Source organism: Puma concolor, chromosome A2, assembly GCF_028749965.1.
Source record: "Puma concolor isolate L17-30 chromosome A2, mPumCon1.1.hap2, whole genome shotgun sequence".
Taxonomy (NCBI): domain Eukaryota; kingdom Metazoa; phylum Chordata; class Mammalia; order Carnivora; family Felidae; genus Puma; species Puma concolor.
The window spans coordinates 150,927,842-150,941,851 of record NC_141668.1 but is presented as its reverse complement, the minus strand read 5'-3'; the positions used below and the strand labels follow the sequence as shown (position 1 = coordinate 150,941,851).

General features: G+C 43.5%; 1 protein-coding gene across 1 annotated transcript in view; it reads right to left on the bottom strand.

The window, feature by feature from the left end:
* Positions 1 to 1,904: 1,904 nt before the first annotated feature.
* Positions 1,905 to 14,010, bottom strand: part of WDR82 (WD repeat domain 82) — an 18,764-nt gene continuing 6,658 nt past the window's right edge. The window contains exons 3-9 of the mRNA XM_086698047.1: positions 12,790 to 12,856; positions 8,130 to 8,229; positions 7,527 to 7,643; positions 7,138 to 7,293; positions 6,630 to 6,699; positions 5,696 to 5,838; positions 1,905 to 4,706 (exon numbers count right to left, since the gene is read on the bottom strand). Of these exons, the coding sequence (XP_086554173.1) occupies positions 4,677 to 4,706; positions 5,696 to 5,838; positions 6,630 to 6,699; positions 7,138 to 7,293; positions 7,527 to 7,643; positions 8,130 to 8,229; positions 12,790 to 12,856 (683 nt within the window). The 3' untranslated portion in view covers positions 1,905 to 4,676. The remainder of the gene's footprint in view (positions 4,707 to 5,695; positions 5,839 to 6,629; positions 6,700 to 7,137; positions 7,294 to 7,526; positions 7,644 to 8,129; positions 8,230 to 12,789; positions 12,857 to 14,010) is intronic.

Genomic DNA, 14,010 nt, shown 5'->3' with positions numbered 1-14,010 from the left:
CCCGGTGTTTGATGAGCAGCTTGGTTCTTCACCTTCCCCGCAAGACTGTTATCACCTAGCACTTGCCAAAGCTCAGGTGCTCAGAAGTATTTGTTGAATTACAAGGTGTCCACCTTTCTGACCTCAGCCTTACCGAACTCCCCTGATACATTCCTACTTTAGTTTACAACTGAGATGAATTCTAACCAGGCAACTCACAACCCTAGCCTGGGGCCAGGAGGGACATGGGCTAGGTGGCAGCACAACTGACGGTAAAACTAGTGTTTAACTTAACTGGGGAGGCTCTCAGACCCCCTTTCCTGTCCACTAACTCATTTATTTTTTTAATGTTTATTTCTGAGAGAGAGGGGGAGCGGGAGTGGGAAAGGGACACAGAAAGAGAGAATCAAGTTGGCTCTGTGCTGACAGCAGGGAGCCTGATGCGGGGCTCAAACTCACAAACCATGAGATCATGACCTGAGCCAAAGTCAGATGCTTAACCGACTGAGCCACCCAGGCGCCCCTTATTTTTCTTAATTTGCCCATCTTATTTATTTTCTTTAAGCTCCATGCCCAGTGTGGGGCTTGAACTCATGACCCTGAGATCAAGAGTCTCCTCTACCGACAGAGCCAGCCAGGCGCCTCCCGATTAACTCATTTTAGACTCCATTTCCTATATACCTTTTCCAGGGAAGAGAAAGGAAGAAATTTCCCCTTTTTCACAGTCCTGTCCCACAGCCCAGCACTCTTGGGCCTCCGTCTCTCCACAGTGAGGTCCCGACAAACTGGTGGCCCCAGAACCGCTGGGCAGCCTCTCTGGGCCTGCTCTAGTTAGGCGGCTAGCAGACGCAGGAGTGTGCTTTAACAGGCCTGCAGTTTTACTTCCTCTGTCTTCAGCAACCACCCTGCCCCCCCAGCAGAGTGTGGGCAGCATCCCGCACTTGCCTCACCCACAACTGTTGAGGCAGCTCGCCCCTGCAGCCTGCTGGCTTTGCTTCCAATCCAGCCCACTGCCTGCTCTCACTCCTTACACAAGGCTGAGGCCCCCAGAGTGGGCGCGGTGCGTCTCTCACCTGCAAGCACGCACAAATGACAGGGCACAAATGACAGGAGTGACTGCCGGGTCAGCCATGTGCCTCTCAGCAGAGCCAAATGCTGCAGCAGCCCTCCCACCAGGCTGGGCAAGGGGGGAAGGGGGGGGGGTTTGGGACGCTTCCTCCTTGACGTTGTGAGCCTATCACTCACAAGCTGGGATGTTCTCTCTGCTGCTCTTCATGATCCTTGGCTGACGACTGTGGGCAAAGTGGCAGGCGGCAGGTCCCGCAGCTCTGAGGATACCGAGCTGGTGCACAGGCTCTAGGAGTTGCCAACTCACCAGCCAAGCAGTGGGTTATCAAGCTACTGGCCAGGCCTTCTGCTAGAACTGGTGCAAGAGCCTCAAAAGAAGAGGCTCCATTACCCTTGCCCCACAGAAGCCGGGACCTAGCAGGACAAACCTTATTCTAGCTACAGGCTGCCAATCTGATCAAGTGTCGAGGTAACAATGAGGGATGAAAGGCAGCCTGAGGTACGTGCCAGAGAGTCTGCAGACCAAGACCGGTTGGCCCTTCCCAGTCCCTCATTTCTGGCCCTGTGGCTGCTTATTAGAGCCTGCGGTTGAGGAGACCCAGGCTGCTATGCGTTGAGGTCTGTCTGGGTCTAGGGATTCTTCCCAACAGCTGACAGGTCTTGGTTACCAGGGGCAGGCAGAGGCAGTCCCAGGGAGCCCAACAATCCATCCACACAGCATTACCAGAGTCCCAAAGGGAATCAGGAGGACTAACAGGAGACAACCCATCCCTCCCTCCAACTCTAGGAACCAGGCAAACAGTGCTATGGAAACTCAACAGAAAAGCTACAACCATAAAACTCTTGTTTAAGACTGGTAACATGGAAAAAATGTTTATATGTTAAGTACAAAAGGGACATAAAATTGTATATACAGTAGAATAACAACTATGTAAACACACCAAAAATCTATGCACAGAAATTTCTAGAGGAACATTTAACACCAAAAGATTAACAGTGGTAGCATTTGGGTGGCAAACTGATTCACTTTAAAATTCCCCAAATTTCCTCAATAAGCATTAATTATGATTGCAACAGGGAAGTTTTATCTAAAAAAATAAAATAAAAATTAAAAAATCCCCCACTGGCTGGTGGTTGAGCAGTGCAGTGTCCCACATAAATCGGTGGCTTTGGCCTGGACTCTTCAAGTGTGGTGCGCCCCTCCCATCCTAGAGAGCTTAGAACACCACTGGCTCCACCCCTGCAGCCCCAGCCCCTCTGCTCCCTTTATCCTGCCTTATTCTTACCACATCACGTCCAATCACTTCCAGCTGTAGCTTTCCCCTTTCCTTCCCAACTTAGGAGCCAGCTCTGTAGCCACAGGTCCCTAGAAAGAGGGGCAGTGACGGGCCTGTTCCAAAGAACGTGGTACCTCAGCTTTGGACACACAAGAACTCTCGAGAGGAATCATCTTCCTTGCTGACAGGCAAGTGGCTGCTCTGGCTGCAGGTATGTTTATTAGGCAGCCCTTCTTATAAACCCAGTCTCAAGCACTCTGAACAGTTACTCCTACCATGAATTTTCTACTTTGGAGAGCCAGGATTGGGCAGTAATAGATCTGGTTTCTAGAAGTCTCTCCATTCTGATAAGGCAGAGCTATATACAGTGGGTGGCACTGCAGAAAAGCTGCAGATTCCAGTCGACATTTTGGAAAGATGTATGCCCTTTGCCCTTTGAGAAACAAGTCAAAAGTAATTGCTAACAAAACAAAACAAAACAGTAATTGCTGGCAATTTACAGCCTATTTCTGCTGCTGAACAAAGGCAGTTAATGGCTTGCTTCCCCCTTAGCAACTATGTACTCTTGGGCAAGTCATAACCTTGTGGAGCCCGTTTCTGTATCTGCAGAGAACCTATGACCTACTTAAATGTTTGAGAACTTCGTGAAATAACATGCCACTGGTACTGCTCTAAGAAGGCCATGCAGGGGAAGGAAAGGCCATGAGCCAGCTGTAGCTCATTTCAACCCTGATCAAGACCTCTCCCTCTTCCAAGAGAAGGCAAGGAAAAGAAGAAAGCAGACATACCAGGTAAACAGGAATGACCTGTAATTGGAAAAGAAGCTTCAGACAAACTGAAAATGCTCTGGTTCCAGCATCTTGTCCCCAGATGCCGGAAGCCAGGCACAAAGGGCATGCAAAAGTGACTGTCACACACGTACAAGCGCAGACAGAGCATCACCGAGCAAAAAGGGGGCTAATACTGCAGAGAGGGCCCCAAAGTGCGGCTTGAGGAATACAAGGGAAGTTATCCCAAGACCCTCAGTTAGCTGCCGTGGGAACAGCAAACACTTGAAGCTTTGCTTCATTCTGTCTCCCAAAGGAAAAAAGGGTAATAGGGAAGACTCACTAACACTTGTGGCAAACACTATTAGCAAGGATGCAGTCTTCTCTCGGGCTGCAGGACTCGACCTCTTTCTGCTGAACTCTGAGAAATGACAGATATTTTATATACATATATATATATGCATACATACATATACATATATATGTATGCACACACGGATATATTTAAATGAAGGTGTACACACTGTGCTAAAATACAAACAACAGAAACCCCATGTCATATATAAAAAGGCTAAATATAACATATAACACAGGCCTACAGCCAGCTCTTGCTTGGGAGCTGGGGAAGGGGTGGTATCATCTGGAGACTCTGTACACAATTTGTGGTGGGCAGGGAAGGCATCAGTGTAAACAACTCAGACTCACTCCACAATACTGGCCCACAGGAAAGCGTGATGTATCTCATGTACAAAAATAGACTCCCACCTTGCTTTTGTACAAAACCAAGCTTGGTAGGCACCCAGAAAGACCGCAGGTCTGTCTTCATGATGGGGGATCACACCAGGCTACTGCTAAACCTCCCAGCCATGGAACTCACCTGCAACCCCCACTTCCCTCCCCTTCAGGCTCCTGGGCCATCTCCCATCCAACACTCAGAGCCTTGAGGCGTGCCCAGATCACCCACCCTCACGTGACTAACTCGCTAGGCTTCCTGGCAAGCAAGGTCCTTTTCTGTTTATCTGTCCCTTTCTGACCCCCAGATATATGAAGACTTATTTCTGTAAATGTTTGGCACCTAAGTAACATGATGGGTGTGGAATATTGCCACAATGACACAGGGAGACCCAGTAACAAGACATGCAGGGTGCGGGCAAGGGGTGCTGAGCTTCCCTAGCATCTCAAAACCAGAACTGTGGCTTCCCATGCATTTATGGGGGTGGGAGAAGGGATGTGCAGAATTAACTTCACCGGCTCCTCAGCAGCAAATACATTCAAAATTGAAGGCGTCTCGAGGGCCCCAGTATACCCTAATCATGAATCTGGTCACTCCTCTGGAGGAGCTCAGTGCAGTGACAGCGGGAAAATCTAAGTCCTGACAGAATCTGCCACACCAACAGTCTTTTTTGAAGAAGCTCGGCAAAGTAATTTTTTTCTTCTGAGCAGATGTACAGCACATCCATGGGAAGGCCATGTGGAAGGATGCTCTCCAGCCCAGTCAAACGATCCGATCCATTATCTCAGTCCCCTCTGAGTTTTTTCCTGTTGGCCACCCTCACTGTACAGAAACAGCCGAGCAGCACCAAGGTCAGTCATCGATGGTGGGCAACCAGAAGGCCTGGAAGGAGAAACATAAATCAACTTTTAAAAGCCAAGCCTCTCTCCTCACTCAGGGTTCTTACCACCACCGTGCCCCCAGCATCAAGGTGCCCAACCCCAACAGTGGAGGAATTTTGGCTGGTGGCCTTCCCTCATGACCAACCGATTCTGACAATCTGTGGAAAAACATTCCCCCTCTGTGCAAAAGTAAGCTGGTTCTGTCTCCAACACTGTCTACCTTCGTAGTCCAGTGGTAAGGAAAAACAAAAGAGCTGTCTGGGGAGGTGGGTATCTGGCCTTACTGCCAATCTGCCAGGTGACCTCCAACATGCCCTCTCCTTCTCAAGCTGTAAAAAAGTGACAGGGACTGAGGTGGTTTTGCTGCATTTCTTTCTGACATCGTTTCCTCAGTGTCAAAAACAAAAAAAGAGCGAGGGGGCAATGTGTTCTGGGTAGGCTAGTAGTGAAATCCCTCATCCTCAAATACCCAGGTATACTTAAGAGATGCTAAAAAGAAACTTGAGGCTGAGACACACGGACGCTTTGTTCTGCTAGCATTGCCTAGAAACATAAGGAACTTGGAGGAAACGCTAAGTAGTGAGTTATGATCAACTGTAAAAATTTCTCAGGAATTCAGCATAAACTGAAAGAAATGGCAAACAGAGAGGTTGCAGCCACAATAGGCTGGTTCGAAGTATTTTAAGAAGCCAAAAAATTGTTAGGCATAGTCCCAAGTAGTTTGGTCATAAAACCAGGGGCTACAGCAAAAATGGGCCTGAGGTCTCCCAGCAGCTTACAGGTGATCCCAGATCATAGAAATAAGGGTGAAAGTGAAAGCCAAGTCCAACCAGAGATCAGATAATAGGAGGTGAACCAGGGAAGCCATCAGCTGAGAAACATGAACTTGGATGCTTATCAGGAACCTATTTAGGACACAGTTCACTGAAGCACCCACCACCCCAAATGGAAAGGGCCCTTATATGGAAGACATCTCCTGTGTTCACATACCATGTTGGAACATGCGCTGGCAAAGGTCATGAACTTGGGGTTGAACTGCAAACAGGTAATAGGGCCTGTGTGTTTGCCATCCAACACGGCTACTTTTATACCACTCTCTCCATTCCAGACATGGATCTTGCCATCCTCTGAACCTAAAGAGAATGATAAAGGAAAATACAACAGCTCAAGGCACAATGCAAAGAAAAGTGGGAAAGACAGACTGACATCTGGAGAAAAGTCAAGCTTCAGGACCTGGCCCTCATCTGAAATTGAGGGAGAAGGGGCAGTGAAGAAAGGACACTTTGGAAACTGACCTTAACCCTAGTTATTTGTTCCCATCCAAGTGATTTCCCCTGACTTTAGTTTTCTCATTTAAAAAGGGGGCTACGGGGCACCTGGGTGGCTCAGTTGATTAAGTGTCTGACTTTGGCTCAGGTCATGATCTCACAGTTTGTGGGTTTGAGCCCCACATCAGGCTCTGTGCTGACAGTTCAGAGCCTGGAGCCTGCTTCAGATTCTGTGTCTCCCTCTCTCTCTGCCCCTTCCCTGCTTGTGCTCTGCCTCTCAAAAATAAACATTAAAGGAAAAAATTTTTTAAAAAAGGAGGGGGCTAAATACCATCACATCCCACCAACACCAAGCCACTGAAAACTGAATGCAGGGTTAAATCAGAAAGCTAGTATTATTAGTAAGACTGTGCTTGTGGAGTTTAACTCTTATGCTGGTCCAACCAACATTAATGCCAGGTCCCAGTAAAGAAGTCAAAATCAGGATAAAGACACTGCACCTTTGGCATAAGACTACACATTGTGGTGAGATAGGTGAGAACACCCATCAAGAGGATAATAGATAGTATTTTAATTAGTTAAAACTAATAAAAATACAAACAAAAAAATACACAGTACAGAGAAATAACCCCCCAAGGGGGATAAAGAAAGCTTACCAATCATAATAAACTGGGAGTCTGGAGTAAATGAGGCCTCCAGAGTGACAGCTTTGCTGTTGGCATAACCCTAAAAAAAAGCAGAACAGTTCTCTTATCACAGCCCTATTAATATAAAATAATTGCCTATAAACACTTACCCAGCACACACATCACCTTCCTTTCCATGAAACCCTCTCCTCTTCATGCAAAGTGCCACCAAGGTTCCAAACTCGGCTGCCACCCTTTACAGTTCACCCCCATCCCCAACTCCATATTCAATGCAACTAGAAAATTATTATGGCAAGGAATTACTTTGTATCTAAATTCCAAACTTGGGACACTATGTGAGAGAAGTGAATGTCTCAGAATCCAAGAGAAGTTAGTTCATGTTCAGAATGAAAATGCATGTCCATGCTTCCATCAGTGAGTCAAGGATAACCACTGGTCTCCATCAACCAGCTACCACAATTCTCAGCCCAGGAGGGAGGAGCATGGAAACAGCCATGCTCAAAGGTTGTCAGCTCACCCCAAAGGTGTGCATCACCACTCCCTTGAATGCATCGATGAGACGGATAAAGCTGCCATTGGTGGAGATGAGGATGAGTTTACCATCATTGCTGAACTTAAGTCCTGTCCACTCACAAGTCCGATCGTACTGCATCTTAAAAGTCGCAAATGGCCCCTGAAATGATAAAAACAGCAGCCCCAGCCCAAGGCCCATCAATATTCCTTCTGCCAGAGCCAACTCTCATTCTGTCCCTTTAGATTCCTTTTTGGCTAGGAAAAGCAAGGAAGAACTATTGCTCTGACATTCGCCAGTGTCTACCACATACCTCCTTTATCATGGAAAAGGCTCTCATCTTACCCTTCAAAACCTCCATGATATGAAGATAGCTCAAAGATTCAAAGATTTACCTTATCAAAAGAGCGAAGGTCATAAAGTTTGACCATTTCAGAATTGACACCTGCAGCAAAAATTAACCCTTCTGGATCAAAGGAACAAACTGGCTTGCCTTGTAGATGCATGAGGCCCTATGAAAAAATAAGAAAAAAGGTTAATGAACCCAGGATCTTACCACCATGTAATTTACTTTTTCCAATGAAAACTAAGAAAGGACACAAACAGATACCTACCCAGAGAATGGAAAAAGCAAACAAACCTAACTAAAATAAGGCTTTTTACAAACAGGTCTCCATACAACTGGTTTCATCAACCCTAACTGTACAACTCTATAGACACTGAATCCAAATAAAAACAAATTCTTTGAGCATAAAAGCTATAGCTCACAGGTTTCAGGAAAATGGTTTTGAAAGCAAAAATCCACAGAGCATAATGCAATATGCACTGGATTAGGGTATTAGCTTAATTACCAGCCACCTACCAGGAAAACAGATTTTCTCCAAAGTTTAGAAAGACTTTGGGATCTCAGAATGGAACGAGTACTTTCTCCTTTCCTTGAGAGGAAGAGCTGATGACAGTGCCTACCACAGAAAACTCTAACTGTGAGGTACCATTACCTGGCAGTTAGGAGACCGGAGATCCCAGAGTCGAATGGTCTTATCAAGAGACCCAGAAATGAAAGTGTCATCCACAGGTGACATGGACAAGGCCACCACCCTGCAATGCATCAAGATAAATAGGAGTTGAAGCATAATATTTGCAAAAATTGGATGTGAACTCTAAACCACTCTACCTGCCTAGCTACATTATATATACCTGTTCTCCCAACACTGCCGTTTTAAGAAACATACACATATAAACAATCTGGAATAACCAAAAGCAACTAATATAATGAAAAAACAAACTTCGAGCTACAGCATAAAAATGTTAAGCCTCCAATGCAAAGCAAACCACAAGGAGACACCACTACACACCTATTAGAATAATTAGAAGCCTCATGCATTGCTGGTTGGAATGTAAAATGGTGCAGGTGCTTTGCAAGATTTATAGTTCCTCAAAAAGTGAAAGGTAGTTACTATATGACCCAGAAATTCCACTTCTAGGTATATACCCAAGAAAAATGGAAACCTACGTCCATACAAAAAGGTACACACATGCTCACAACAGCATTATTCATAATAGCAAAAAAGTGGAAACCCAAATGCCCATCAACTAATGAATGGATAAGCAAAATGTGGTGTCTCTATACAATGAAACATTTGATAATACAAAGAAATGAAGTACTGATTCATGTTACAACATGTTATGAACCTTGGAAACATGGTAAGTGAAAGAAGTGGACATGAAAGGGCACAAACTGTCTCATTCATTTATAAAAAATGTCCAGAATAAACAAAGCTATAGATATAGAAAGAAGATTAGTGGTTGCTGGGAACTTATAGGAGGAGGCATGGGGGGTGACTGCTAATGAATACAGGGTTTCTATTTGGGAGTGATGAAGGTGTTCTGGATTAGTGGTGACGGTTGCCCAATTCTGTGAATATACTAAAAACCTGAACTGTATACTTTAAGAGGGTGAATTTATGGTACTAAACTTATCTTAATTAAAAAACAAAACCTATCAAAAAATCCTTAATTACTTAACTAGAATTTTGTGGACTATACTAACAGTCTTAAACCTGAGTACAATCAGCATTATCTGAGGGTGGATTAAAAACACAGACTACTGAGATCCACTCCCAGAACTTCTAATCCAGTAGGTCTGAGAACCTGCTCCCAGGTGATGGTGAGGCTGTTGGTTTGGGCACTACTTACTAAGCCAAGCCACAGGCCTGTGCTAATAGCAACTGTTATTTCTGATATGAGTCCCCTTTTATGGTTATACCACTAAGAGTCACTCACTAGAAAACATTTCTTCCAAGGGCTCCCGAGCTCTCTTGTCCCCTTTGCTCATATTCTCACTCTGCCACTCTGCTATGAAGACACCAGCCACCTCCCAAGCATTTGGGCCTGGCCTGCAATGAAGGACAGCATGTGGCTCTACCAAAGCCCCAAGTGAAGTTTCATTGAGGGCCACAAGCTATGACCTGTATATATAATGCCTATGAGTCTATATTACCACCTATAGAGAAGGCCCTTGTGGAAATAGACACTTGGATAACTCTTCCTTCTGGACTATGGAAGAGTAGTTCTGAATTCTGGCTTGGCCGTAAAACACTTCATAGATATAGAAGCTGGTGTCACAGATGAAGATTATAAAGGAAATGTTGGTGTTGTGCTGTTTCATTTGATAAAAGTTTGAAGTCAAAAAGATGACCAAATTGCACAGCTCATTTGTGAATGGATCTTTTATATAGAAATAGAGTAGGTTCAAGTTTTGGATGACACTGAAAGGGGTTCAGAAGGTTTTAGTTCCACTGGAAAGCATTCAAATTTATGCCATGAATAGAAAATGAGAAAATGTACTTTTTTTTCTTTAAATTTTTACCTAAAGAAAAATTTCTTCCAATATAACTCAATTAACATCCATACTAGTTCCTCAACTTAAACATTTAAAGATACCGTAAGCCAAAATTTCCTGGGAATGCCGAGGCGGTAATAAAACAGTGAGCAGAATGCATACGTACATGTAATTTTAGGTCACTGTATTCAAGTCAAAAGCTCAGAGAAAGTCTATCTTGGGCTCTATGCTGAGAAGTGAAGAGAATACAACGAGGAGTAAAACCTCAACTCTAGAAGCACCTGAATGGCTCAGTCGGTCTAACTTTGGCTCAGGTCATGATCTCATGGGTCTAGCCCCGTATCGGTCCCTCTGCGGTCAGCACACAGCCTGCTTTGGATCCTCTGTCCCCCTCCCTCTCTGTTCCTGCCCTGCTTTTTCTCTCTCTCTCAAAATAAATAAACTTAAAAACAAAAACAGAAACAAACAACAACACGAAAATAGCCCAACTCTAAGAAAGCTTAACTGTCCAGTCCAGGGAACTCCAAGAGAGGGTCAGAGAAGGCTTTCTGGAAGAAGCACCACATGTGGTGGACAGGATTTCAATGAGAGATGTCTTTACAAAAAAAGTGCCAGACAGGAAGGCATGAGGCCCATGTCTAGGAAGCAGCCCAGAATTCACCTCAACTTGAGTGGTGGAAGATAATGTTGGGAAAATGAGTCACAACCAGAGGGAGGAAAGCCTCACTCCAAGGGGAAGGGGCAGACAGATACGGAGAACTATTAAAGTTCTCCACAGAGATATAGATAGACTATGAAGTGGTCGGAACTGTAATACAGGATGCTAAAGAAGGATGATGAGGGATAGGGAGATTAATTAGGATTTGACTGTAATTCACTTTACAGTGCATGAGCCAGGACCGAAGAAAAGGAGAGTGACACACTAGGTTAAACCTAGGTAGAATCAATAGGATTAACAACTTACTACATGTGAAAGCAAGGGAAAGAAAGCGAACAGGGAACAGAGGCTTTGAGTTAGGATAATTAGAAGGGACAGTGATAAAGAAACATGAGGCCGACAGAGAGGATATGGCCCACAGCATGTAACGAGGGACGGTATGCTGGACCTGTCAGGTGGGAGCATGAAAGAGATATCCACGTAGATGTATATAAAACCTGGAGGTGGAAATGGAGTCTGGAAGTCAGGGTAGACATGAGCTAAAAATATTGATTTGGGAAGCCATCTGAGTAGAGGTAAATGAAATTAGTGATGAAGATGTGAGAAAATATCAAGACAGGAGAAAAGCTAGGGTGAAATCTTACTTATTTTAGAGTCAAAAGGAGAAAGAAAGGCCAAGAATTGCAAGAGTGAAACCAAAATGGGAAAGTAGGCTGCCAAAGGGGAAAAAAAAAAGTCACTGAGAAGTTGAACACCAAAAAAAGCCAAAAACCCAAAAACCCTAAAACCAACCCCTACCCCCCACCCCCGAAGACAGATTTTAACTGGAGACAGCAGGGAAAGAGGAGTAAAACAGCATGGAAAAAGCCCCATAAATGAGCCCGGGACTAGACCAAATGATTTAAACAGTGAATGAGTGAGGAGGTGGAGATGGGAGTATGCAGATTATTCTTTCATGTTTGACAGTTAAAAGGAGTGGGAGATGAGTTCAAGAAATAGATTTAAGATAAGGAAGACCAAGTAAGTTTGTAGGCAGCAAGGAAAAGTCTAGTTAAGAAGATGGAAACAAGTAGAAAGAAGGAGGTTGGTTTTGTCAAGGAAGAAAGGATGCTTCTTGTCAAGGAAAGGGTTCCAAGGAAGTTGAAAAGAACTCATTTTGGATGGCCTTGATTTTCTTAAAAAAAAAAAAAGGGCAAAAAGTTATCTCCTGAGAATCAGGACATCAAAAAGCTGGATAATCAGGAAGATTGGAAAGAATTTCAAACAACTACAATCAACTCAAATCATTTGTGAACATTAATTTGACTACAAACAAGCAAAAACATCTACTTATCACAAGCCATCATTTGTTTGTTTGGGACCAGTAACCAATAGCTGTCAGCTCTCACCTTCAGCAACATAGATATGCTCTGCCCAATCAAAAGTGCAGCCTAAAACAGGGTGCTCTTGGTCCATCTCCTGTTAAGGTTCTGTACCACTCCAAGTTGTACTGTGTTAATGTATGTTTGTAAACATAAGCAGGAGGAAATACCCTCAGTGATTAAAAAATCATCCAAAGGAAAATGGGTTTAACACTCAACCCAAACTTGAATATTTGAAGAAAAAACACTGGGGGAACTGGGGTACAAGACAGAGGGAAACAAAATGCATTACAAAACAGAATAAGGAAACAAGCTTCTGGACTTTCAAAAGTCACAAAGGACAATTTTATTTATTATTATTTTTTTCATCCTCATTAAGATCTCCACATGGAACATGTTTATGAAGACTAGGGGCCTGCTGTAATGGGGCCACCAGTACTGGAAGAGGCCTCACGTATAAATGGTCCTTTCATTAAGGGACAACTAATATTTGGGGTTCCTCAATGATAAATGTAATTTGTACTACATAGGTTTCCACTGAGTGTCTTTAATACACTTTTTCCCCAATTATGTTTTAACTGAGATTTCAGTTTATCTATGAAGTCCTACCCCTGCCTCCACAACCTCAGTAAATCAAGTATTGACTATTTTAGGGAGAGTTAACAAGAGAAGACTAAGAGGAATGCCAAACAGCAGTAAGGAACTAGCTTTAGTTCACTAATAAAATCTCTCTACTCTCCTAGTCTCTGGGTAACCTCAGGGGTAAAAGAACTACTTCTGTAACATCTGGGTCTTACCTTTTGCTATGTCCAGGAAAGTATCTGATGTATTTGTTGTCATGCAAGGACAGGTAACGAATAGTATCTGTAAGAAGACAAATAAGGCATGATGATACCCTATTATTTTTAAAGGAATTACTGTACATTTTCATCTTGAAAACAAGGCCAAAAAATTTATTGTTTTCCATAACTCAAGCAAGGTGTGAATAAGTAAGGCTGAGTAATTCCTCTCCACAGCTAAAGAATGGGCACTACAGATTTCACATAATTCAAAAGCAGAGTTCGTTCTTAAGTTGACAGCATATACAGCAATTTTTAAAAATCATTGTTACCACCAATCTTTGGCTTCTGCATAGTTACAATGCAACCCGTCCTGCAAATATACCCTGCCTGCACCACCCCCACAAAGCACAATAGGTTCAGTGCTCACAGAATGGCAAGCCTTAAAGGAAAACATTTAGCTGCTAAGGAAACAGGCTCAAAGAATTAAGTAGCCATGCTAAACTGAGGATCAGGCTGAACTCTGGCATAATATTTTTGTCCAGGGTTCTCCAACAGCGTGTTAGGGACCTAAATGTTAATTGGGTATATAATCTACATCAAAACTAAACAAATGGAAACAGAAGTAACGTCCTACTACTTTTTAAGTTAACCAGCTATCCACTGGTACTTTGTGCATCAGAGAGAAGTCAGTTGATAATAATAATAATAATAATAATAATAATAATAAAGTGTCCAAAAGAACAAATCAGGAAATTGGGTTAAAAAGATCTTAAAACATTTAAAAATTAAACTCATAAATACATCAGTAAGTCACAGCAGCGAGATTCTGTCAAGAAAAAGAATAATCATAGAGATTTGTGCTTGGGGAGAAAAAGACAAACACTCTTAAAAACCAAGTGATTCTACCTGAAAGAGTAAACAAAAAGATGGCGGTGGAAAGGGAATGAAGTGCCATAAAGAACAGAACTAGAAAGTACTATGCCTTGCAAAAGACTAGGAGTAGGAAGCAATTGTTGCGAAAAAGGCAATAGGAAATGGTGCCAATATAGATAGGAAAGCATAGAAAGAACATTCTAGAGGCAAACAGAACACAGAAACAAAGAGGCTGAAAGCACCAAGTCATTCCAGTTGTTCACAGGGGTACTTTCTAGTAACAGGGAGTCTAACTCAGGAGAGGGAAAACCACACTCTTTGTATGTTCCAAAACTGAACTCTATATAGTTTTCCTTGAAAATC